Raw genomic sequence first — 26504 nt, forward strand, 5'->3', positions numbered from 1 at the left:
TTGTAAATGCAGCAGCGACCTGAAAAGGAGTAGATAAAAATGCGGGTTTAGATTCTGGTCTACAAAGAGCTGGAGAATACAGAGCCAGGAACATATTGGAGTGAACAAATATGGGATGTCTCTGCCTATAGACACACAGTCAGTAATCACGACTTTCCCTGTTGACACACACTGTGGGTGCCAATATTCACCAAACCACTGCTGTTACTTAGATGAATTAAGTTTGGGAATTCTAAGATAATTGTCCTCCATATTAACAGTGTGCATAGTATTCCACATCTGAATTTATTTAGCATCAGATCCCATCCAGAGGGTCCCGTAATGCCCATCGCTATTACAGTAGATGAACAAACCTCAAACAAGTCCTTTCCCAATCTGAAAGCAGAAGCTGTCTCTGTCTATCCTATCCAGGTCACCAAACAAATTTCCGGGTTGCATGGAAAAGCCCAGACAGTGAAAACGACAGACATACTCACCCAGAGAAACTATTGAGAAATCAGTTAGAGTGAATTTACACCACAGGCAGTGTTCTGCAACACCTACCCACACACAAGCCAAAATCCATGTCGTATGTATCTGGGAGCTAGTACACGTGCACAGGGCTATTCTACATCGCTGCTTTTGTCTCTTTGCACAGGCACATGACATTGTTTTCCAGATTTCCAGAAAGCCAGTACGTGACTTCTCAACTGGTAGTTATTGCATCAACATTTTTATCCTGTCTCACGTAAATGTTCACAGTTTACACTTAATCTGCTGGAGATAAACTGGCACAGCACAGAGGGGTCCAGAAAAAAAATCTGGTACTAGGATGCACCGAAGCATCTTGTTTCTAAGAAAATCTCTTGTTCCAGAGAAGTCCGCTAAGTTCTGAGTAATTTTGTTATACAGGATGCCACCTATGGTTCTTTTGACTACCTTTTCTACAAAACCTAAATTTTGCATGGAGCCTGTCACACGTGCTGTGTGAGGCTCCTGGGCAAGACTAGATGAAGAACATCTACTTTACGAGCTGGAGAGTCTCACCCAGAAGGGTGAGAACTTAGATATGAGACAGACAGACAACTACGGCTTGTACATGTCTCCAGGGTCAGACATCAACAGTACGGAGAGTTTGAGAAGCGTGACCTGGAAGGTAATCATCTATAATTACGGCTGCACTTACCTATGTAGGCAGACCTGAATCCCTCTGCCCTGCCCTGTCTGGTCTGAAGCCAGGCTGGAACAGAACCTTCTTCGTGGAGGGTTTGTGGATGTTCTGCCCTGAAGAGGCTCTGACCTCTAAACACAGCAAGAAAACTGAAATCATTAAAATTATTTTCTCTCTGGCACAAAACTTAATTGGGAATCCATAATTCAGGACAAGGCTACACTCTGAAACGTCTCCTCAATCTTTTCAAGAGAAAATAACTTTTGCAGACTGCAAACTTATGTTTTGGAGGAAAAAAATAATCCAGTAATTACTTGCTTGGTAAGAACATTAAAAGATGCCATGTCAGTCAGGAGGAGAAAAGGACCAGGTTTTCCTTTTTTTATTATATTCTGAATTAATGAGACGCTACTCTGTATCTCAGATGGGGCTACTTTTCAGGAACATCATGTACTTTCAGAAATGGGAAGAGAGACCAAAAGCAAAACCAAGCGCTTTTTTTTTGCAGGGCACAGAGTCAAGTTTGCAGTGGAGGCCCTCTTCTCTTCACTGCCTTGAGGGGTTTAGTTTGCTCAGATATTCCAAGTCGTGATTAACTTTTTGTTTCGTTCCTTAATCCAGATACCAGTAGTGAGATAACACATGGGGTTTTTTTCCTCTGTGAAAGCAATCTTCATGTCTTTTGCAAAAGAGAAGAAAACACCTGTGAAATACTACCATTTAGGTGGGGGCAAACTTTGCTTTCACTCCTAGCTTTGGGTTGCATTTTATGTGTAAACAATAAAAAACCAAGATGGATGCCATTTTAATTATAATGAGGTGTAAAATTAGGTTCTGTAAAATGCACTGTGAACCTTCTAAACTAAAACTCCCCTCGGAACAATAAGTTGCATTAAGACACTGAACTATATTACATAAATTTTTTGTACTTTTAAGTTACTAAAACCCCTACACAGAAGATGCTACAACGCTGCACAATGAAGCTGTAAAACTTGACATGATTTGCTATTGCAATTCTGGTGTGACCTTCTCATACAGACGTCACCTGTAAATACACACCCAAATTAATTTTAAAGAGGGTTGATATTAATCTCTTCAACAATCGCCTCGTACTTAATATTTTCATTTCATGTATCTCACTTAACCTGTGATTCCTATGAAATATACCCTTCACATCCGCCAACTTCATGGAATTCAGAACCCCAGGGGCTCTTCTGTGGCTTTAAGAGCTAAATTCAGCTGGTCTAAAATTACAAATTCAAAATTGAAGAGCTGTTAAAAAGCCCCTCTCTCAAGCACACGGGTAGCATTATATATCGTTACAAAGAGGAAATGAGACACAGCATGATTTGAGCTAAAAATCTTAAATGCCTATAAGAAACTCATTTTGTTTGCCTACTGTCATATATTTGGGGTTGGTTTTCTCAGACTTGTCAGCTTTTTTACAGCCTTTTCTGTGTTCTGTGCAGAGCACCCACTGATTGCAGACCCACTTCTGAATGCTCTGGCTATCTGAAATTGTCCATCCACAAAACTACAAAAAGCGACCATGATTGGAAGGTTTTTTAGTAGATGACTTGTGCAATACCACTTAGGAACAACGTGACATAAGCAAGGATTAAAACACCCACAGCGGTTCCACAGCCTACACACAGAGCACCTTCTTCTTTCTGTCCTTCCTGTGGGTCTTGGGCCACCTTCCAACTTCTGCAACATGAGGGAGGGATCCTGCAACAACTTGCCTCCTGCACTATTCGACCATAATTCAATTCTCTGGCCTTCACCGTCTGTCTCCCACACCGTTCTTCTTCAGACACATATTGGTGTATATTCTTAGCAGGGCAGCATATGCATTTTGACTCAGAGATGTGTATCAAGCTTAAACTTCTACATCCTACCCTCTCCGCGAGGAGGTCAGTTGCACTTTTCATTCCGATGGCTGAAGAAGCTTTTGCTACTTGCTTTGATTTCTTTTGCAAAGTTTAATTTTCTTTCACACTTTAGCAATTCTTACTTGCACTTCCACAACCTTTTCCCTATTCTTTGCATTCCCAATCTACCTCATAGATAGTTCCTTATCAATCCAAAATGCTCTCCTGAGTTTGTTTCTCCCGTCCTTGCTAGGGACATAAGTCCCATAAAGTTTTTATACTCTAAGACTCCTCCATACTCATGTCAGAGCTCCTTACTCCTGCTGACTGTAATGAATACTTTCTTTTATTTTTCAAACTTTGCTCTTAAATAAAAGCAGCAAAGGCTCAAGTCCGGTGTAGCTAAGCTGAGGCACGTATCTCTGATGTGGTGCACATGTACTCCTAACTGCCAGTTCTTTTCTCTCTGGTGGCGGATCATAACTTTCAGCCACAAGCTACTCTACCACTTCAGACAAAAATGGAATGAGTTCTGGACCCATTTCTAGATACTCCACGGTACGTGGCGTATGTGCAAGGGCAGAAGCCTAGCATGTTCAGGACCCAGGGACTCCAGACTGCAGCAATACGAACTGCTCGGTATTTTTCTGTCGCATTTGTTTTGCTTTGAATGTTTTGGGTAAGAACTATCACTGTCTAATGAGGGAAATCGCCTGTACCTCTCTCAAAACAAGGGAAGCATGCAGAAGTGCTTTCAGATGCAGGTGAGCAGCGTGTTTACATGCCAAAGAGGGCTGACATACAGCTCAGCACAGGTCAGGAGCTGCCTGCAAGAAGACTCCGGCTGGAGTTTGGTTCTAAGAACAAGAACGTATGCTCTTCTTTGTTAAAGGTAAAAGAATATTTAAGAGAAGGAATTGCCAATGTAGAATGCTTTCATGTGATCCCTGCACGGCCTCACAGGTCTTCAGCATCAAGCTAGTCTTGAGAGTGGCTCATTTCAAGGGACAAAGGATACTCCAGATCTGCACGTGAATGTCTAGCTGATAAAGGAAAATGGTCAAGAAGCAGAAAAATGTTCAAGCATCAGGCAAATACTTACAATCCTTGTAAGCAACCTTCTAAATCTCCAGTTTGGAGTTAATACATGGAAGTTAGAGCCCATTCCTGTTCTATTTCTAGGGTTCTTTGTGTTTGTTCCTGAGTTCTTGCTGGCTATAGCTCTTCTCTGTTGAGACAGTTTTTGGCAATGTCAAATCGATTATAGTTCTGGACATATCTCCAACAACCATGGTGAAATTCTCTTTAAATGTTGAGAACCATATGCCATCCTACCTCAGTGTGACACTTCCTCCTAGAATGAGTATCAGGAGCTTTTATATCTGGGCAATCAAGTCTATTACTGGGCAGGCACTGTCTTGGCAATCTAGTGACCGTGCTTCAGACCACCAGGTACTCCCTTTTGCAGGAGCAAGGTCTGTCTGATGTCAATCTATTTCCACTTTCTCCATCCGGGTTTCCCATAAATTATGTAGTCTCCTGGGGTACCACGCCACATTCAGCAAACGTAACTGCGCAGACCTCTTCAGCCCTGGAGAAACTAAGGCTTCCTCGCTACCTGAAAATTTGAGGCAGCATGGAGTAGATGTATGGCTTTTTAGATTCATATATGGGACATGTAGGTCTGTCTTATGACAAGAAGTTCAGCCACTATCCATTTTAATCAAGAAGGCATTGTGCTAGATCCCATTTTAACTCTGAGACTAGAATATCCATCTGTCAGGTAGTCAACTTCCCAAGTACGGTTAATTCTACAGCAAACGGTCTGAACCAGCGTGAGTAAGAATTTTACTCCCCCCCAAACATAGCCTTTGAGGACTGAGGCATTGCCAAGGGAATCCTGCTTTCCTCCCACATTACAGAAAGTCCCAACTCCTTCTACTCCTGGGCCGGACCTCATCCTGGTTCTCTGACAAGTTCTTCATTGACAGGTACAACAGGCTGGAGTACACCATGGCTTCAGTTCCTCCAGTACAAAAATCTTGAACAAACTAAGACAGGAGAGAATCCTGATGAGTCCTATTGCTCTGATATGACTTCGGCAATTTTGCAAATTCTCTCTTTTCTATTTTCAGAAAAAAAAAAATCCCACACATTCTACCTCTAGTCTTGCATCTGATGACACAAGTTTAGGAATCTACCCCTGCCTTGACATGTTCTGCCTCACAGCAGTTATGGCTGGTGACTATCTTTGTTAAAGTGATGTCGTTCTCGCAGAAGAAAAGTTTTCTCGAAGAATTAGAAGTTGTCTATGAGACATAGACTGTAACATGAATCAGCTGCTCTGAATGTCTGTTCTGGAATCTGAATTAGACTCCAGCAGGCGTTTTCCCTTTATTTATTCCTCTACTTTGGTAACTTTGGAATATTTGCTCAAGACGGAAATATTTGTAGCTTTCTAGTTTCAACTGAAGTCACATGTTTCTGATCTTCTTCTTGGATGAGGGGAGAAGAGACAATAAAACAAAGAGAACCTCAAAATGACCAAGACATAACCTGAGCTCACTGGCAGCATCTTCATTCGCCTTTTCTTTTACTTGGGAAACATCCAGCATTTACTACTGCTTGTTCCTTTTTCATAATTTATTGTGAGATGATCCTGGAAAGGAATTCAGACTCACTTGTCAGGACATTTACATCTTTTCTTGCCAGAAGAAGTTATCATTCTATCTGGCTATGTATCTAAATTATTGTTTTAGAAGCACTCATGTTCATTCCAAAAGATCTATTATGCAGGAGGTGACCTAATTATGATAATACTGCCCACAGGACCGCCCTGATCTCTTTCTGAGTCAAAGCAAACAACAGATACAGTTTACAAAAAAATATCTTCTAAAAAATTACTTTTGAATTTTGATATTTCCTTTAGTGGACAATCTATCACTGCTCCTGCTATATTGAACATTGGGCTAATGAACCTTGGTACTAAGAATCTGCACCTTCTGTATAGCTTGAAACTGGTATTGATTCACATTTCGGCTGCTGAGTATTCCTTTATCACCAACAGATTGAAGTACTCTCCGCTATAAAGTTTCTCATTTTATGATCAAGTCACTGCCTCTTCTTTTATTGGGCTCAGGGAGCTCCAAAAATTTTATTCTTCTGCAATGAGGAACTTTCCTAAGGCTTTAGTTTTTCCTGCATCTCTGCCCTATATCCTCTTTAGCTCTTCAACAGTGGTTTTGTATTGCAGACACCACACCTGAATAAAATATCCTGGTAGCAGATATATCCATGTAGAATGTAGGAACTCTATTCCTGTCCCTTTTTTAGCTTTTGTACATACAGGTCATTTTTTAGGCATTTCAGAAAGCAGCATTCAGCTGGGAGCTCATGTGCAACAGACAACATAGAACAACTTGCATGTCTTTTTCTGTTCTGTTCTCTTAATTACTTCAGAGATAATTATGAAGGGCCAGAAAAGCAAAATGGATTAAATTTCTCAGCAGTGGCTGGTTCTCCTTGAACTGAGTTTAAGATACCCATTGAAATGGGTTTGTTCTTATTATTCTACCTTTTCAGAGAAACAGAATTTTGTATTTCAGTAATGAGGCACGCAGACAAGATTCTGCATGGGGACCCTCCAGTAGGCAGAGTCGCTTCATTTACCTCCATGTGCTTTTTGCCAGAGCCTGTGTCTGTCACTGAGGGCAAAATCTTGCTCCCTTTTCTGTGGCTTGAGCCAGAGTAAGGAAAGCAGCAGGTAATAAAATGAAACGAGGGAGGTCCTGACAAAAGTTTTCTCTACAAATATAATTAAGCTTTGGAAGACGTTGCCCAGAAAGCCTACAGGATCTCTGGCCCTGCGAGTTTTCAGGACCCAGCTGAGCAAAGCCCTAAGCAACCTTGCCTGAATTCAGTATTTACACTACAGGTCAGAATAGATGACCCTGATATGATATATAAATATATGATGTCCCTTTCAACCTGAATGATCCTATGATTCAGAGGTCCTGAAGCCCCGTTGTCTGCCCAGAAAGACACTGGCTTTGGCACTCATACAGGACTTACCTGCACTGTCCAGAGGTCACCTTCAGTAGCTGTAGGAGTCAGCAACATCTATACGCCAAGAAACGTAAATCAGTAAAAACAATCTTCTTCCCATAGAACTGAGTTCTGACAGTAATGGTCATCTAACCTTAGCAGTTTAATACAAAGTGAGGCATCTAGTCTGAACTAGTTGTCTGTGTTCTTCCTATTGAGCATGAAAAGCAGCAAGCATCTTCAGAGGCAATCCACTGCATTTATCTTAGATTTTTAATTAAAAGAGCATCTAGAACTGCCTCCTTTACCTCCAATGGCTGTAGAGGGAGCCAAAATGCACTGAATTGCCCATACACTCTTGGTAAGCATGCAGGACTGCCCCTCCAAAACAATAACTAACAAATGTACATATACAAAAAAAAAAATAAAAAAAAATCACCAAACTGACAAAGCCCAAATGATTAGCTGCAAAAATCAAAAAGCCACGCTAGTACTTGGGACCACAGACAAAGTAGGCTACTATGGATCAGTCAGACCTTTGGAAATGGCCTAACAGCTTCCTCTATATTAGTGATTCCACTTCACCTTTCTCTGCCTCTGGGGATCAAACGTTGTTTTGCATTCAACGTGCAAGACATTTTCCAGTTTCCCCATCTCAACAAGACTTGAAAGACTTTGTCACTGGCTGCCAAGCATCACACGTTTGCTACCATTGTATTGCAGAATCTGTGAAACAAAGCCTCCAGCAACCAAAATGGAAGGGCAATTTTCACCATGACCGAATATGTCTCACAGTATTCCTAGAATATCTACCGGAGGTGTCAGATACACGTAAACTTGATGTTCTAAAGACTCTTTTGTCCTTAGACAAGCATTCCAGTCATTAAAATTGCACTGTTGGATGATATTTTATTTATTAGGGTATATTTTAAGCTATTTTTCCTAAAAAAAAAAGCATCGTATCACTTGATCCTCCAACTCTACAAAACTGCTGCTTCTCGTAGAAGCAAACTATTTTGCCCAAAGGACACCATCATAATCAGCCTTTCATATTAGTACTCATCGGTGCATTAGTTTTTATTGCTGTTTCAAAACCTTCTTTGCAGAAATTCCTCACCATTTTCTGAACACTTAATATTAGTCTCTGTAGCAGATATAAATTGCACAGAAACCACATTCATGCCAATGAACTCTCTTCCAGTGTAACGTAAGCCTCTCCTCACCCATGAGTAGTGTTGCATTAATACATTAGTCTTCTACACCTGACCTGTTAAGAAATCTTTTTATACTCCTTATAAAAGAATCTATCTTGGGAAGCAACAAATCATCCTGTTTCCGAGTGGCTCAGCTGCATCCATTCTCTATCTTGTATGGACCTGCAATCATCTTCATTTCTCCTTCTTCTCTAAAGATCGAGAAATTTCTGTAAACAACACAGTTTACCTCTTCAGGAACTCAGGATAAAGGAAGCAAACACCTGCATGGGTTGGGCAAGGATTGCAAATCCAGATAATTCGTTACATTAACATGTCAAAATGAGTGGGTGTTGGGAAGGGGAAACCTACAACAGTTTCCTCTTCCACCCTTAACTATTTTAACATCACCCTAACGTTTTTATAATTCCAGCTACTCCATTACTGAAAATGTTCCTCCCTGATTTGAAAAAAGTAATTTATTCTGGGCTGGAGCCACCTCTTTTCCCAATGATACTCCGCTTAACTAGATAATCTTCAAAGCCTTATGAACCCCAGACTGCAGTTTTTAAGACCCCATGCAAATGCCTGGTAAATTTGTTCTCATTTGAACATCTTTGGGGACTATATCCTCTACCAACATCCAAATCCCAAGGAGAGGCTGAAGACTAACAGGCTTCACCTTGGGTGTAAAAGTTCTTGTCTTCATCCCTAAACAGACCTTGCTACAGTGCCAGGATTTTTTTAGCAATTATCCTATTCATTAAATCTCTCCTTACACCATGTAATTCACATACTTAGTTGCCTAACCTGCCACAACTGTCGCAGAAAAAGAGCATGTAAGTACAGGATATGTGAATGCAACACCAAACCTCAGAACTACCATCTTAGTGGTCACGTGGCTTTGAACAATTACCGACAGCATAAGATTAATTACTTTTCCCTACCTCACGATCAGATCCACTGGAGAGATCTTCAGAGAGAATGCATTTTTATGTTTATTAAATCTGCACTAGATATTTAGCATACCTTTCATTTCTTAGTGTTTAGAATGAACTAAAATATAGACCCAAAAGCAAAAGGCCCCAGAAGCTACTCCTGCTTACGGGCAAAGGTTATTTTAATACAGTCTTACCTATTACAGAGGGTGAGATGGGGATATAATGGTTGGTTAGTGAGTTTTAGGAGTTCCATTCTCACATCAGCCAAAAGTTGCTTTGAGCTGTGCATTAATTTCATATTTACTTCCTTTAAGTGAACAGAAAAGTAGGATAATAGCAAGACCAGAGCCTTTAAACACAGTAAGGATGGATGTCCTACTTCATTTCTGATGCCTGACTGCCATACTGTGGCTATTTCACAATGTTCAGGTTCTGTGTTTTAAGGCCGAACTGTTCAGGTTCCATGTTTTAAGCCAAAGGACTTCCACTACATGACAAATCTGGGGCTGGTGGTATTGTTCCAAAAAGGTGTATCCCAATGCATGTTCGGGGAACCTGAACGGGGTTTTGGATTTGCGTTTGAAAATTGCAGAATTTCAATATTAGGTGCCTCAGAGTAATGCCACTGTGGACTCTGAACAGCCCAGAATAATCTCAGAAACGGAAGAAGTTATGATACAGCTTATTTCTCCTCCTGAGCTGTCATACACCTGGAGAACTTCTAGCAAACTCAACATATGCAGATCTGCTTATGTTGATTCAGGTCCCCTTTTGGTCTTACCTTTAGGACTGTGAATCAGTTCATCACGTTAGTTTTCCTGGTTAGTCAGGCAACTGGTTTATTGTAGCGTGGACGGTTCCTCCTTACTGTGGCAGAGAAAACGCAACAAACGTCTCCAAGGCCTTAGGCACTAAGGTGGAACTTAGACACATTATTCTCTTCAAAACTGTTAACGCCTAGATCATCCTAGCCCTGGGGGTAGCTTAAATTTATTTGAATTTTCAAAATTAAACATCCAGATAATTAATGTTCTGACTCTCGGCATTCAGAAAAAAGCCACTTGCTGGGAAACACCAAGCGCTTCAACATTGCTGAACACTTAACAGCCCACTTGACCCACAAGCAGCATTTCTTCTACTTACCTCGCTTGTCACAATCCATTTCAAAGCTTCACGAACTGAGCTGAATTCTAGCTGCCTTCCTTCAAAACATGTTGCAGGTACTTGCACTTTTATGAAGTATCTCCGTAATTGGAGTACTACCGGAGCAGCTTAGGCTCAGTTCCCTCTTTTGTCAGAGACAATTGAAAATTTGTACCTTCCTTGCCTGTTGAAACCATTCTACTTGCATGTGTAAATTAAAGGCTCACTGGGCCACAGAAAAAGAGCAGGAATTACCTTTATTCTCGAACCTGGCAATTGTAGCCAGAACACGAGATCAAAGCACTCTTGCTACCAGGACAGTCTGTCCAGTTTTATCCAGTGGACAAAATTCCGAGTTGTGAAGCTTGAGTTAGGGAGATGGAATGCCTCTAGAGGATTTTTGAAGACTTCCTTGCCTTCAGTGTTTTATCTTGTCTAGCTTAGGCAGCTCCCCACTTGTCCAGCTTTCTCTGTACGTATGAAGAGCCTAACCTGGGGGATTCCATTACGGAGCTGAGATGTTAAACAGCTCTCCTGATTAGCCTAACAAGGCTTCTGTCCCTTTGTGGCTGAGGATCAACACTCCAAGGTCAGAGGGAACTTTTGGCAGTGCCACTGAAGTTTCATCTGAGAGTTGATAGCCTGTTGAATCTAAGTCCTTACAGAGCAGCTCTTGATTTCATAAAACATGTGCACCTTGCTACGTATAAAGTAATGCAACTTCCAGAAGTCAGGGGTAGTTAAATTTTTTCTTTTCCTCCTCATTCTGGAGGAAGAACTGGTGTGTGGTTTTGTTTTGGTAGGATTCATTTTGGTTTAATTGTTTATACTGCATACTTCACACAAGTGAAAAAGGACAGACTCACTCCCTTCCTCCAAAATACAAATGCTGAGGTTTATGATGGTTCTCTGTGGACAAGCATTTGTTCCACATTTTAGAAAGTGCAGACTCTTGTGCAGACGTATTTTACTCTGGTGACAGCAACAGTTGGTAAGATAAGGAATTTTATTATTAGACTTCCCTGCACCAACAGTTCTAAATAATAAGAGGGAAAGAAAAGGAGCAGGAGAAATCAAGGTGAAAGAGTAACTAAGGCCCATTTCCTTTATGGTCTTTATCAACAGGTATCAATGATTCAATGATTATTTTATTATTTCTATTACAATTTTATTCTGTGCTTAACAACACTGTTGGCCTGGGCAGATGCATTTCTTCCATTCCATCACAAGCCATCCACCTTTTGAATATTAAACAGAAAAAGCACCATATCTTCCTCAAAATCAACCCATCCCTCTGGAGACTAAGCCACCTGTCACTGAGGTAACAGGGCGATGGAGCCATCTTCATTAGTGCTATGCCAGGTGCTATATCCTAGTTTGGCATCTGTAACACTGGTGTAGTAAATGAAAAGACACCAGGAAATCCAGTAAGGCTAATTAATATTCCAATAAATCACACAGTACATGCCCTCTTGGGGTGTGTTTTGAAGGCACATTCTAGAGACCAGCAATGTATTGGTTGACATATGCCTACAGGTATGCAGCCCGCTGACTTCTGCCGATTGAGAAGTTAAATGCATTTAAACAGTACCCCAACCCCTAACACTTTTACACCTTCATTAAATTTGGCTGCAGCTCAGACAGGAACACCTCCAGCTCTATAGGCCAGAAGTCATGAGTTTTCTCTGCTTAACAAATCACTCAAAAAAGAGTGAAGCTTCAAGTGACCACAGACCGATTACCCTTTTGCTTTCTTAGTCACCTTTGTAGGGATCCCGAGTATGGACGTGCTGTATTTCTGTCCCTTCTGACTTTCAGTAACAGGCTCAGTAACCCTCAGAAGTATGGCACTGTGGAAACCACTTTTAGAGACTCCATGGGAGGTTACCAATCGGCAAATCACCCAGAGGTTTTCACCACAGAAGAGATGTAGAGGGCAGCATTGCCACAGAATATGGCATGCCGAGCTCTCACATCTACGTGCCTGCGGAATAACCTCCACTTTCCTGTTTCTCTACCTCAGTTAGGGCTCTAATTAGATCTTTTTCCTCATGCTTATTCCTACAGAATTGCTGCCTATACCTTTTCCACCTCATCCACATACATACAAGTTGGTTTAGGCACTTCTATTGCCATTGTTAATTACACATAGGTATTCGAAAATACTGTACCTATGCAATTCCTTATTGCTTCCACATTTTAATAACTGTGTTCTTTTGAGTTCATACTGTCTCAACTTTCTTGCTACGTTCATAATGAGAGCCACCTCACAAAAGCCTATGTTAGACAAGAGACTTCCCTCCTATATACTCAGCAAATGAAGTATCAGCAGACAGAAAAGAACCTTTTCCCAGTCCCAAAGCTGCCTCCAGCTTGGTGGAACATAACCTCCTCCATTCAGCTTTTCCACATTAACTCAGCACCAAAGAGGAATGAAAGAAGCACAAGAAGAATTAAGAACACATCTTTTAAACAATCATATTAATCACATTCATCAATGGAATAAAGCTGAGCCACCTCCCCACCTCTGGCTTAGCCAGCTCTCTCTCCTCTGTGCAGTATCTTCATGGTGACCACCACAGGAGGCAACAAAGGTGGGGAATTCCTCTGTAAGGATCCACTGCTGCTTATTTATGTAGATAGGCATCCAGCCAGAGCTCCCCTGAATCTTTCAAAGAGCTGCCAAGAGAGAACGACATTTCCTTAGAAACAAGGTAATGAGATACAGCGTCCAGGGAACAGACCATTGTGAGAATTCCTGTCTATAGATTAAGCAAAGGAGATCACAGAATGGTTTGGGTTGGACCTTTAAAGGTCATCTAGTGCAACCCTCCCGCAATGAGCAGGGACATCTTCAACTAGATCAGGTTGCTCAGAGATCTTCAGAGGCAAGGCAATGTAGACTACAGCTCCTTGGAAAGATGAAGAACCACCAAACCACTGTGGCTACATCAAAGAAAGACTGGAATGTTAAAGGAAACAACTTAATTACAATGAAAACAAAAGGAGCAAGCATGGCAGAAGACAGCCATATGACTTTTCAATGGAATAAGAAATATCTGGGGGGCAACGAGGGGAGGAAAGAAGAAAAAAGAAAGAATGAATGACGGTTCAAATACATCTTTATGAAAACACCTCTTTCCCTGGAGCATATTTGGAGACAGAGGTGCCAGACCTGGCATCCTAATGACCTCTGTCTCTTCAGAGCTGAAGGAAAGGAGCTCTCCATTAGGTCGTTCCTACTGACACCTTCTGTCTGCTGCTACTGAAACCAGCGCCACAGCTGAAGTCTTCCAATCCCTTTCATAGTCATCTATACTACCTACAGCTATTCGCACAACTTCTGTGATCCACGCTGGCTGCCCCTCACCTTCCCACATCCCCCGCCTGTTCACTCCGTAATATTGAAAAACCTTTCACTTAGGGGATGCGGTAGGTTGATACATACTGCACTATGTCCGCAAAGGCGGTGAGCAATGGCTTGCACTGGTACTCAATACCATGTTTGGCACACAGGGACTTCACCAAAGGGGCCACCTTCCAGTAGTTGTGTCGAGGCATTGTCGGAAAAAGGCTGTGGGAAAAGAATATGGTGATTCAATGGCACCCATCATGACCCCACAGAATTTCTGCCCCTCTTCTGTGCCTAAGCTTGGAAGTGCCTCAACGTCCCCTTGTGCCCACAGCCATTAGAGCTCTGTAGCGGTCCCTCTCGTGTCACTTTAATCAGTATCTGTAAAACCAGGAAGCTGGAAATTCTCATTCCTGTGCCATACTACTCATATCTAGAGTGGTGTTGGTGCCTCCCAGTCCTCCAAAAAGTTTCTTGGAGTTCCCATTCCATCCCCATGTAAAGAACACAAAATTTACCCACATTATCTTTTGTTCTTGTATTAGCTGATAGAGACAGGGACCTTGTAGGCTCTTCAGACCTAGTGTAACTAGCATACTCCTTGAAATTCCCTCACATCCCCAACCCATGCTTCAACTCACTGGTGCTCGATTTGGAAGTTCAGATGTCCACTAAACCAGTCATTGAATAAGGACTGATGAACATTACAGGTTGCCTGGAGCTGAATAAAAAAAGCAAAAACCAGTAACATTTAAGTTTTGCTTTAGGAATGCCTCTTCTCTTACATGTGCCAAACACAACAGTAAGCAGTTATAAGTTCCTTATCATCTCATGTCTTCTGGCTGAATACAGCAGCTCCAAGAGCTATCTCCAATCAAAACGAGATGGCCATGCTGAGATATACGATTCTTAGGGGCATAATTTAGGAAAACAGACTTGACTTCCCTAGTGAGATAAGCCATAACAACTATGACTTTCACCTTCCTCACTTAAAAAACTGTGTAATGGCTTCAGAACTAAAATAAGACAGAGCACACAAGAGAGATGTGCATCCTTCATGCACAGAAAGCTCTCTATCTGAAGAGCATTTACAATGCTCTAATTATTAGATGCAGATGCTCTGCATCTCTAATTATTTTCATTGAGGCATCTGTGCTCAGCATTTGAAGCCTTCATGCCACTTCTGCACCTTCTTTCTTCGCACTAATCACTCGCTTCACACAGTGAGGACAAGCTGCTTATTTTTTCCTCTCTCGGTTCCCACCACTTCTGCGATCAGCTCTCTTGGGCATTATGTACCCAGAACTGTAGCTTCTCACCTCAAAGTCACCGGTCTCTGGAAAGAAGGTCTTACCTGGGTAGAGAACCAGTCCATATTCTTATCATAATCAATGTGCATCGGGATGTGATTCATTTGTGTAACCCAGACAAACCAGTTACTTTCTATAAACCTGTGCACACAAACACACACAAAAACATTACTGGTCTCACACCTATGCCATAACAAGTCAGTACAAAACACTCGTACGCATACAAGCTAGTCGTTGCTTGATAAAACGAACACCAGGAACCCCAAACATCTGGTCAGCAGACCAGACCTACACACACCTTCTACCCTCTACACAGACACTTTCTACCTTCTAAAGACACATGCCTGACTGACAACAACCTCTGTCTGGCTGAAAGTCATAAAGAGACAGAAGAATAGGGAGCTGATAGGAAAGATAACCAGAAGGCTGAAGAAAAGCTGACACAAAGGAACTGCGTAAAGAAAATGCAGGAATTATAAGTTGAATGATACCTGACTAACAGATGAAGCCCCAGGATACCCGTCACCCCCAGTAAGGGCAAGTAGGTGAGAAAGAATCGGATGTAGAAGGTCATCATCCAGGCCAGGTCCTGTAGTATAGGGAACAGATAAAACTTCATTAACAGGAAAAAGTACTGGCTTCTGATTTTACCATCCACTCTATGTGGCACTCCCCTTAAAACCTCCCACAATATCTTTTATTGATAGATTTTTCCTCCCCAGCCCCATCACAAAGCAATCTGACACACAGCCACTCCCCAGCCATTCCTGTGCTCCAGAGCCCGGCACAGGACTTATGAGTCTTATGAGCCCGACACAGGGCAAACACTAGAGAGGACACGCTCTAAAGCATCACGCTTTCCTCTGGATCTAAAGAGGAAGAAAGCAGTGAGAAAAGCCAATTAAAAGAATAAAGAGCTCTGGTTTACCTCCATGTCATCCTTTTTTGTTCCTCTTCACATTTCTTGCAAACTCTGATTCCCCTCATGTTCATTTTCTCCTGACTGTCCCATCCCCCAGGCAAGAATAAACCAGCCAAGATGCTTTGTCTCTAACCCCTACATCTCAGAGAAGAGCCATCTTTTTTCTATATTTTTTCTAAAGTCTCTAAACGCCATGTTATTTCTCAAGGTCCTAGATCTTCCCCTAATAAACTACCTTCCTAACGACTCTGAAAGTCTACTACACATTCCTTATTCCACTTCACACCGAACTGTGAGGATTCAGTTTTAGGCTACCTGAAAGCTACTTGATTTTTATACATCATTTTGCAAAATGGAGGCACACTGAATACTCCTCTGACCCTTCCTGATTTCTGCTACTTTTCCCCTTTTTCTGTGCCTGTCAGTTTTTATTGTATTGGTTTAGGAAAACAAAAAAGAGTGGTCAGAATGGCCGCTTCTACCTTAAACTAGACTCTCATGCTACCTGAAGGACAGGTTCTGTATGAACATCGACTCCGCAGAAGAAGGAATGCTTCCAGACACTCACACACCCCGGACCGAGACAGAACATCAGAGAACATCTTTTGTTACCCAACTGTGAATGGATCTTTCACAGAGGAGAAGGGCTCTGTGGAAGGTACCCTCTCTCCCCCAGCAAACATTATTGCTCAGATCGTATACCCACACCCCTTGCCACAGAGATACATGGCTCAGAGTTCCTCCCAGTAATTTCTTCACAGAAACGTATCTGTAAAACCAGGAGAAGTCACCATTGGCAATGCGGAGCCGACTTACCACCCACTGTTTCCGCTGTACCACAAAGTAGAATATGTACCACTGGAAGTAAAGAGGCACGAGAGCTGGAGGACCAACTAGAGTGGGGAAACAGATTGCAGAGACATTAACTGTGCCCTTTTATGCCAGGGAGATGGACTGGAAAAGGAAGGCATTGAGTGAATGCTGTCCATAGAACTGCAAAAGGGTAGGGTTACTCACTGAAGAAGAAGTACTTGTGCTGGTGGTTATAAGGCATGAATTTCTTCTTTTGTACACCAAGCTGTTAAAATAAGCAAATTACTCAGGCTGTGAAGACAGCTAAAGACATCTGTACATACAGTCCTACATATGCTTCCGAAGAAATGCATACTTAGATAGCTCCTAACCTTTGAAAGAGATGCCCTATCAAACCATGCCAGCATCCACATGCCATTGGCTTCATCATCCCCTGGAACTTCAGTCTATGACTGCTATGGGAAGTCTTCATCCCTGCCTTGGCTGCAGAAGAGGCTGGGTAGTCCCCTGCACCACAGACAGTGACGTGCTCTGGAAGCTTTTTGCCTACAGAGGGCACAGTTGCCTAACAACACTTAACCGAAAACCACATGAGGCACTGAGAACAGTTTGCTGCCAATATACAGCTTCAGAAAAAACCAAAGACCTATGATACTATCCATAAAGATCACAGCACGTAGAACTCCCACCTACTTGCAATTAGTCTCCAAAGCAGAGAAATGAGCATCTAGACATTAAACTGTGTGCATAGGAACAGGACTGAATAGGTTATCCTCCCTCTGAGCCTGCTAATTTTTCACTGTATAAACATAACAGAACATGTCACTGACTTCCCTGAGGAGCTCCATTATAACCCTGTATATGTCCAAACTAATTCCAAACAGGAGCCCTCCCTTAATTTCAATGCAAACTGGAACATCTAAGCCAGGTGACACTATGAATTTATGTAACTATTTTTTTTAAGGACCAGCAAATGCTAAAGCCATTCAATTAACTTCAGAGTTGTACCAGAAATAGAGTTGGACTCCAGATGGGACCCAGTCTGACACCCACTCTCAGACTGAGACCACTGAACTATCTTCTTTCATCAGTAATTGTAAACGTTCCAGATAGTCCTTGCTTGTCATTCACTACTTCATTTCCCAAAACACTACAATTTGTCCAAGCTGATCTTGGTAAAGAGAACAACTGGCAATCTTATCTTCATACAACTGCAAGTCTCTCATCAGAGAAATACAAACTTGTAATCGTGACAAATATTTCATTCTTATTTTAAAACACAGCAAAAATAACTTCTATTGAAATTTTAAGAATATAAAAATCTCAGAAATACTGAAGTATTACCAAGGAATATTAGGGACAAGTGGAAGGCAAAAATAGCACTATATAAAATAGCAAGTCAACTCAAATAATTTTCTGGGTGTACTTCTCATTTTACAGAAGCAGTTTGGGTGTTTGTTTTAAAACCTTCAGAGTAAATTTGGAAAATTTCAACCCACAGCAAGATTGTATTAGGGCAAAAACCATAAAAAAACCCCATTTGCAACATTAAGTATATGGAAGCTAGTGATGCATCAGGATCTTTTTTTTTCTTGTTTTTCAAAGGCTATTAATGCCAAGCTGCACCTTCTCCAAATTTCCAAAATACTGAGACAGCTCATTGACCAAACCAACTGGTCACTAGTCTCCAAGCTCCCTGAAGCTTTCCAAATTTGAATCCTAATGCTGTAACCTCCCAGCCTTCATCAGGTCTCACCTCTACAGAGAGTATTCTTCCCAAAGCAAAAAATGAGGGGTGCATCTTAATGTCAGGGTCCTTTTGGAAGCAGTTGGGTTTAGCGTGGTGTTGGAAGTGGAGGTGATTCCACCAGCTGGCTGGTGCTCCCTGCAGGAAAGGATGAGAAGAGAGTGCTGTAAAGAGGTTGTACTTTCTGCCCTTCGTCTGTCCTCCCTCCCCAGCAGTTCCTTGCATTTGCTTTCTTCTTATACTGAGATTGGTTTTGACTGCAGAGCTTCCCAGGCAAGGCTCTAGCAGTCCCTCTCAGCACTGAATGCCCACCTTCAGATGGCCGATCACAAACTTGTGCACCCAGTGGTTCCATCTGGACTTGCTAAAGACTGAAAGGTGTCCAAAATCATGCTGGAGCCAGCCAGCCTGGGTCTGGAATTAAAAAAAAACACACAGTGCTGCTGGGGAAAAAGAAGAGTCAAGAGGCTCTGCATTGGAAAAGGGCTTTCTTTTCTCCCACTCCCATGCTCCTCACAATGTAACCCTGGATAGCAAGAGCATTTCTACTACTAAAACCCAGTCCAAACACTTCTGTTTTACTATATACTACTGCAGTCCAGACTTTGCCTAATGACTTTTAGTCCCAGGTAGTTGTTTTCATGAGGAAGGAAAAAATTGGAAGGGGGGGGGGGGGGAGTCATGGAGCTCAGAAACAGCATTTATTCTGTTACAAAACTGCACTGAAATCAGCAACAAAGTCTCCTTTAAGGAGCAGATTGCTGCTGCCTCCTCTGAGTACTTGTAATTCCAAGGGGATCAGCTGGCCACAGGAGAAATAGCTGGGGCTTTGAAAGCTGCTCTGCCCTCTCCTCTAACTCGCTGCAAGTTCCCATGGGAACACGGTGGCTTGGCCCCTGCACAGTGCCTTGGAGTTCTGGCACAAGGGACCTCAGAAGCGTAGCATGGCTTTCATTGTATGAAGAAGGCTGGGAATAAGGAGGGCTTTGAGGAACTACAGGAAGGAAAAAGCAGGGCAAAGCCTGCTCTACCAAAGCAGCGTGTTGTGGCACTGTAATTTTGCCCCTTTGGTGGGACGCAGGGAGAAGCGGGAATTTGGGCAGTCCACGAAGACAAGATTTCTCCTGTGCTTATGGCAATGAGCCCCTAAGTCTCAAAAGGTTGGCTTTTGGTGTTTCTGGGGCTTCTTTTCACCTAGCTGCTTACCTGGACAGTGCCTAGAAGCACTGCAGAGAAAAGGAAAGGCACTGTGGATGCTCCAAAATACCAGATGGTGAGCCAGGCTGCAACATCCAAGACCAAGATGTGACAGAGATACAGGATGAAAAAGGTGCGGTTGGGGTTGAGAAGCCCCATCTTCTCGACAGCTGCACGGAGTTCACGGAAATCTTCTACCAGCTTTTTCTGTGGGGACACCCAAGAGTATCTGCTGGTCTGAAAATGCCTCAGAAACCCGAAGGCGAGCTCAGTTTCCCCTCTCAAGGAGCTACTATGGCAATGGGAAAAAGCTGAGGGTCACCTGGAGGCAAACCTTCCCTAAGACTACTGATAATGACATGAAGCCAAGGGGAAGCTTCAGACCAACACAGAGATTCCAGGAGATACTATCATTTTATGTACAGGGAATTCTGGCTGCCAGTAAGAGGAGCTGAAGAGCACAATTTCAACCTGAATACCAAGTTTTTAAGATACTTACATTCTTGCTGGGCTCAAAGCTGGGTTGATCTGGTGCCAGTTCCCCAATCAAGAGTGGACGCATGTACTTTCTTACTAGTGTCTTGTCAAGATGAAATGCTATGAAAGGATCCTGAAATACAGATATAGGAACAGGATGAAGAAAAACAATTGTTCAGGTGGCAGCAAAAGAAATGTATTTCATGATATCCTGGACTCAGCAGAAAGCAACCCTACTAATGGAGCTGGCTGAACCAGATCTTACTGCCACAAATCTTACTGCTTTCTTCACACCGCAAATGATCATTTGAAGCTGAATTCTCTGTATCGTTTCCTATCTGGATGCTGTTAAGTGCAGGTCACCAAGAAATATGGGCTCACTCCCCTCTTACTTTTGAATCTGAAAATTTCATACCCCATTGAACCTCAAGATATATCATCTCAACCACATATTCCTCTGTCTCTATTTTGCCTTTACCTTCCTTCCTCAGGCCCCATATCCTGAAATGAAAGTCTGAGTGGGAAGGAGGGCAAGATATTAGCACAAAACCTGAATCAGCTAGCTGAACTGGGAAAAATAATGGGACAAGCAGGACACAGACAGGTGATGGCAGCTCCTGGTGACCCACACCAATCTCTCAAAAGCCCCACATTGTTCCAAACGTGCTTCCTTGGCAATCTCCGATGACCACCCTGCCACATCTTCCTAGAATAGTTTTGTTTTCTTCCTACCCGTCTCCTGTTCCCCATGCGGTTCCCCTCCATGTTTCTGAAGAGTCCCATGAAAAAAGCCTTGTTTCATCCCTACCATTCAAAAGATCCCCGTTAGGGAAATCAGTTACTTTTCTCATTTAAATGTAATGTCTATCTCCATGGTAAGGAGGCAGCAAGGTGAAAAAATCACTAGCGATTGTTACCACTATAGATTCTACCACTATATTTAGATAACAAATCCCCTGAGCACACACAGCAGTTCTGACATCTACTTCTCCCATTTATCTCCTTTTGCATATTTCTCCCTCCATGTCCACATCAGCATATATGTTCCAATCTCCCTCAGCCTAAGGCTCTTTTTTTCATTTCTGCGACAATATTTGCCCACTGCACGTCAGTTTGGAAGCTTCCTGCACCATGAACTGTTCAGCACTATAATTACTAGCTCATCATTGCATGCTTTCAAAATAAATTGTCCTTTTAAAAGATGTCTAGTCAAGAAAGAGGTTAAAAAACCAGCTGATGTTGCCAGCTCTGGGTCAGCCCTGTTGTACTACAGAGGTAGCATCCCTGATGGAGTACTCTCTGTTCAGGCTTATGTGAATAAAGGACGGAAAGAGAAGAGGAGAACGTACATTTGCATTTTCTCATTGGAAAAAAAATGGGGAGGAGTATCTGGGCAGATTAGAGTAGGATGGTGCCACACGTTTAGACCAATCCTTTCCACGGAGGCTGTAAAACCTGGCAGTGCAATCCTAATGGGAGATTAAAGGACCGCTGATTCCAGCTTCAGGAAAGCAGAACACTCCAGTGGCATTCAGCAGACTAAAAGTGTTCTTTCCTGACCTTTCCCTCTTTTTTTTTCCTGTTTTTGAGAAGCCTGGTTCTTTTCATTTCTAGGACAAAACTATTTAAAAAAATTGGAATTTACTTGGCTCGGGTTCCTGAGCGGTCAGCAGTTCAATTGCACCCAGCAGTGACACAGACAGCGCCTAAAGAATGCAGCTGGCTGCAATCTGACCATCTAACCGTGTTCAGCTCTACGTGCTGCCCGCTCTCACCGACCCATTTCTGATCGCGCAACAGCAACAGGTCTTCAAAAATGCACGTGCGCCTCCTGACCTCATGAAGTATGTGCAAATTCTCCTATAACTTAAAGCTGAAGATAATATGCATATGATGTAGTGAAGGAAAGCACTAGATCTCAAGGTTCATCCTTTCTGCTCAGGGACAACACTGGGCTGAAACATGGTCCACCAAAAACACTCTTGAGGGTAGCTTCAACATCCCACACCTGCCCTTGGGTCTAAATACTTCCTTTTGGAGGAAACGCATTTTCTTTTGTGAAAGACATGACCGGGCGAAGGAAGGCAATAACACTGACAAAATTACCCCACGCCTGCGCTGCCAATTCGAACAACGTTGACTCTGCTTTGCAATGGTCACTGGCGCTCAGACACGGGTGGTATTTTTTTTTTTTTTTAAAGGACTGAAATACGATTTTCAGCACTATTTTACACCAGTGCCATCTCCTGAAAACACCGCCCTGGGTTTTTAAAGTTCAAGGAGGCTGAAGGCATTCGTGTACATGCAAAAAAAAAAAAAACAAAATAAGTCTAGCCCTGCACACCCCGGTGTCCCTGTGAATACCTCGGGTGTTTCTCCTCAGATCTGGCCTGTGGCTAGACGTGGATCAACCCCGGGGTGTTCTTATTTACCGCATTTGTGCAAAAACGACTGGGTTCCCCCCCCCCCCCCCCTCAGATTTATGCCCCGTTGCGGACACCCATTTTTGGTAGCACTCGTTATTATTTTTGTCATATTGCCCACGCCCCGAGCATCCCTCTTCCAGCCCTCCCGTGGATGCCCAGCAAGACCCCCCGCCGCCCCTCACGGCCCCTCACGGCCCCTCACCGTGGCGTCCTGCCCGGCGTAGTGGCTGATGACCCGGGCCCCTCCCGGGTGCCTCCGGTAGAAGTGACTGATGTCGTACACCTTCCTCTCGATCACCAACCACCGCTCCTGAGGCGGCGGACCCCCCCCGTTCCGCTGCCCGATCTCCTCCCAGGTAAAGAAACGAAGCCCCCGGCCGGGCTCCGGGTCCTCCATGGTTCCGTTCGGCTCCGTTCGGTTGCGCTCGGCTCGGCTGGCTTACGGTTCGGTTCGGTTCGGTTGGACTCGGCTCGGCTCGGCTCCGTTCGGATGGGCTCGGCTCCGTTCGGTTGCGCTCGGCTCGGCTGGCTTAAGGTTCGGTTCGGTTCGGTTGGACTCGGCTCGGCTCGGCTCCGTTCGGATGGGCTCGGCTCCGTTCGGTTGCGCTCGGCTCCGTTCGGTTGCGCTCGGCTCGCTTCGGTTCGATTCGGCTCGCTTCGGTTGGGCTCGGCGCCGGCCGAACCCTCCCCGCCAGCACCGAGTCCCCCCTCCTCGCTCCCTCCCAACCTCTTGTAAACGGCACCGCTGGCCCGCCTCCCGTTGGCTCCCCGAGCCTTCAAGCCCCGCCTCCCCTCGATTCCCCCAAGCCCATTGGGTCCCGCTCGCCTTGCGCCCGCCCCTTTAGGGGGAGCGCGCGATGGCCGGGCGGGGGGACGCAGCGCCCGGAGATGGCAGCCAGCGTCGCTGAGGGATTTGGTGATGGGAATCGGGGAAAAGGAAGAGACTTCGGGCCCCGGCAAAACGAGGGTGCCTGGCATCTTCAGCTGCCCAGGCTGGAATAAATTCTGGGCTGTAGTAGAGCGTTGGTGCAGCCGTAGGCACAGGGCGAGATTCTTTTGACGGGATCTGTCGACCTCCTCGTCGCGGCGTGCTCCAAAAGTAGCCGGTTACATTCCTCAAAGTGTTGGTGCTGGTGCCAGGGCTGTTTCAATGCCTTCACTTCCAAGAGGGAAAATGGGAGAGACGCACCTTTATAGGGGTTGTCTGATTGTATCAAACTGGGGACACACACAGTTGATGTGGTGGAGGGCGAAAAAGATGGGCCGGCTGACAAGAACATCAGGTAGTTTAACATAAGCAAATGCCAAATCCTGCACTGAGCGGGTAAGAAACGTGGGAAAGGGATCAAAATACCAAGCGGCTGGCCCTAGGTGACTTGCTAGTTGGACAGGACAGAGGCTTGGTGGTCAATGTTCCGTACCAGGCGAAGACACAGCCTGGAAAATGATGTCATGAACCAGACAGAGGGTTTGGAGAAAGCCGAAAAGCCACAGACCCGAGCCATCAACAGAGGAACGATGCTTAGGCTCTGCAGCGCAGTTCACTGTCGCTTCTTTTTAGACCACTTTCACAACCTGTTTCTCCTTTACTCCTGGGCTGAGGTGGCCTCATCTTCCCTGCCCTTGGTTTTGTTTCCCTTTCCCAGCAAATCTCTCCGGCTTTGCCGTCTGTCCTGCCTCTCCCTTTCAGCTCCCGCGGCCTTTTCTGTTCCTCCAGCTCCATTTGGGTGCTGCTGCCTGGGTATGCAGCCAGAGGGAGGAAAGGTGTCACCGCAGGCCTGTCACATAATGCGCCTGTTTAAGGGTCTGCAGATGATTCTTCATATAATAGACTACTGCATAATGATAGAAGAGTGAACGACGCTGAAATAGATCCATCTGCGTGGGACTTCATACATACACACCACGTGTGTACATTAAAATGCCTGGTTCCACATTCAGCTCCCTTCTTGCTCTCCCTCATAGCAACAGTCTTCTCTCTGAACTCTCATTACCGATTCCAGATTTCTTTGTTTTCATTCACACCTTCCAATCTGACCTAGTTACAGCAATTCCAGTTGAATGTAACCATAGAAACAAAGAACCGCCAGACTGCATCCCTTCTTGTTCTGAACGTCACCTGATGGCTACATCATGTCTTTCTAGCTTGAAATTCTATGCCTGCAAAACGCTGCATCAGACATCTTTCGTCTCCCTCCCTTTAGCAATGCCACAGCTAATGCATCGAGTAAGGCATCCCTGCTTCTACACATTTGCACTGTGGTCCATGAAAGAAAAGTTTCTCTCCTGATCTCAGCAAAAATTAAGTTGCTTTGTATGTTGGCTGCTGACCACCTCACAAACATAACCATAAAAGACATTAATAAATGTTTAGCATCTTTTTAAATTTAACCATTATATTCAGAACGGTGCAGTAATTATTTCAATTTCTATTTTTCCTGATTATCTATTGCACAAAAGAATAATTGTCCTAAATTTAGTCGATATTTTCAGTTTGACTTTTCCTCATGAATACAGGGGGGCACTGCTCAGTTTTCTTTTTCCTATACACTACATTAAAAAAAAAAAAAAAAAAGTCTATCTTCCTACACAATTTAAGCCTTTGGAAACTTGTTTTAAGGGATCTTAACAGTAGCCAAAAAGCACCACTGAGCTTGATAAACTGCAGTCTTGTTCCCCTCATATGCCTCCTCTGATGTCAGCCGGACCAGAAGCTATAAGGCAAGTTAACATCTCATTAACATATTTTCCCAGACGAATTATACAGGACTCCTTGGAATTACCTTCAAAGCTTCTGCTGACATAAAACCTGTGCCTCTGTTTCTTTTTCCCTAGGTAGATGGTTCAGCCCAAGACGACATCGTGGAGGCTACTTGAATCACCCAGCTCCAAGCAATGAAGGTTTCTGTGTCCTGCTACAACCGGCCAGTTGTCCGCAGTGGTTGGTTCTCCGGCACTTGCCGTACGCAGGATTTCAATAGGACCCACAGAGGCAAGAATGAGATCTTTGTAATAAAGACTGCAAGGGAAAAGCAGCTGCCGTTATACACTCACTAGCATCCTCCATCCAGCTACCACTGTTGGCATTGAGAGTCAGGCTTTGCTGGAAGACAATTAACTAGATAAAACCAGAACTGGCCACTTTGCTCTTCCAAAAGCATCTCTTCTTTTCAGTGTTCTGACTCCTTGTTTTATCTCCAGTCGCCATTTCTCCTTACTGTCATGATCTAGCTGTGACCCAGCTTTCTCGGCTATCAAGGATCTCCGAAAATCCGAGGGGAGATAAGAGATGCTCTTTGATTCAGTCTTGTGATCTGGCTGCAATTCACTCTTAGCGTCCTAGATGACTGGGGATCACCAAAAGTCAGAGAAAAAATATTAAAACTCCTTATGTCACTACTATGATTTGGCTGTAACATATGTTGAAATACCTAAATGACCTGGGTGATGAAGAATCACTAAGTACCTGGGCGTCTGGTGACCAAAGCAGTAATATAGGGAAATAGAAGAGATGGACTGAAAGGGTGGCAGCTTTTATTTTACCATCTTGAAACAGGGAAAAATGAGTTAGAATAATGGATGGTGAGGTCTGAACCCATACAAAATGGGAGATTTTAAAGGAAATCTAACAAATGCTGAAAAGCAGTTTAAAATAGCAAAGTCTAAAAGAAGAATTGGTGCTTGGCTTTTGTTCAGCCTAAGAAAAGCTTAAGAAGGAGGTTGCATGGGAATTGTGGTGTGCAGGTTTACAAGATGCAGGCTGCTGCCAGTGCAATTAAAACAGCCATGCTGATGAAGCAAATGCAGGAGGAAACCACCAATTTTAGCGTCATACTCCTTGCAGGGAAGAGCTTGAAAATCTTGACAGCTCACTATAACATCGCTCCTGCGCCAGGCTTAGGATCCATACGTGCATTA

General features: G+C 43.6%; 1 protein-coding gene across 1 annotated transcript; it reads right to left on the bottom strand.

The window, feature by feature from the left end:
- Window positions 1-11323: 11323 nt before the first annotated feature.
- Window positions 11324-23307, bottom strand: LOC126047207 (acyl-CoA (8-3)-desaturase-like). The gene is made up of 12 exons (XM_049820519.1): window positions 22789-23307; window positions 20183-20293; window positions 19693-19890; window positions 18799-18900; window positions 18496-18624; window positions 16944-17004; window positions 16743-16819; window positions 15496-15593; window positions 15049-15145; window positions 14336-14415; window positions 13791-13916; window positions 11324-13021 (listed from the first exon to the last, which is right to left on the bottom strand). Exons 1-12 carry the CDS (start codon window positions 22981-22983, stop codon window positions 12970-12972), a joined length of 1326 nt encoding a protein of 441 aa, XP_049676476.1. The 5' UTR covers window positions 22984-23307; the 3' UTR covers window positions 11324-12969.
- Window positions 23308-26504: the final 3197 nt, after the last annotated feature.

Source organism: Accipiter gentilis, chromosome 17, assembly GCF_929443795.1.
Source record: "Accipiter gentilis chromosome 17, bAccGen1.1, whole genome shotgun sequence".
Lineage (NCBI taxonomy): Eukaryota > Metazoa > Chordata > Aves > Accipitriformes > Accipitridae > Astur > Astur gentilis.

What these genes read in the sequence shown, in the direction of transcription:
- LOC126047207 (XM_049820519.1), bottom strand. Translation starts at nt 22,983, where the DNA reads ATGGAGGACCCGGAGCCCGGCCGGGGGCTTCGTTTCTTTACCTGGGAG. An exon ending in GAAGAATACTCTCTGTAGAG is followed by an intron (nt 17,005 to 18,495) that starts GTGAGACCTGAT and finishes TTATTTTAACAG; the next exon opens with CTTGGTGTACAAAAGAAGAA. An exon ending in TACAGCGGAAACAGTGGGTG is followed by an intron (nt 15,594 to 16,742) that starts GTAAGTCGGCTC and finishes CCTATACTACAG; the next exon opens with GACCTGGCCTGGATGATGAC.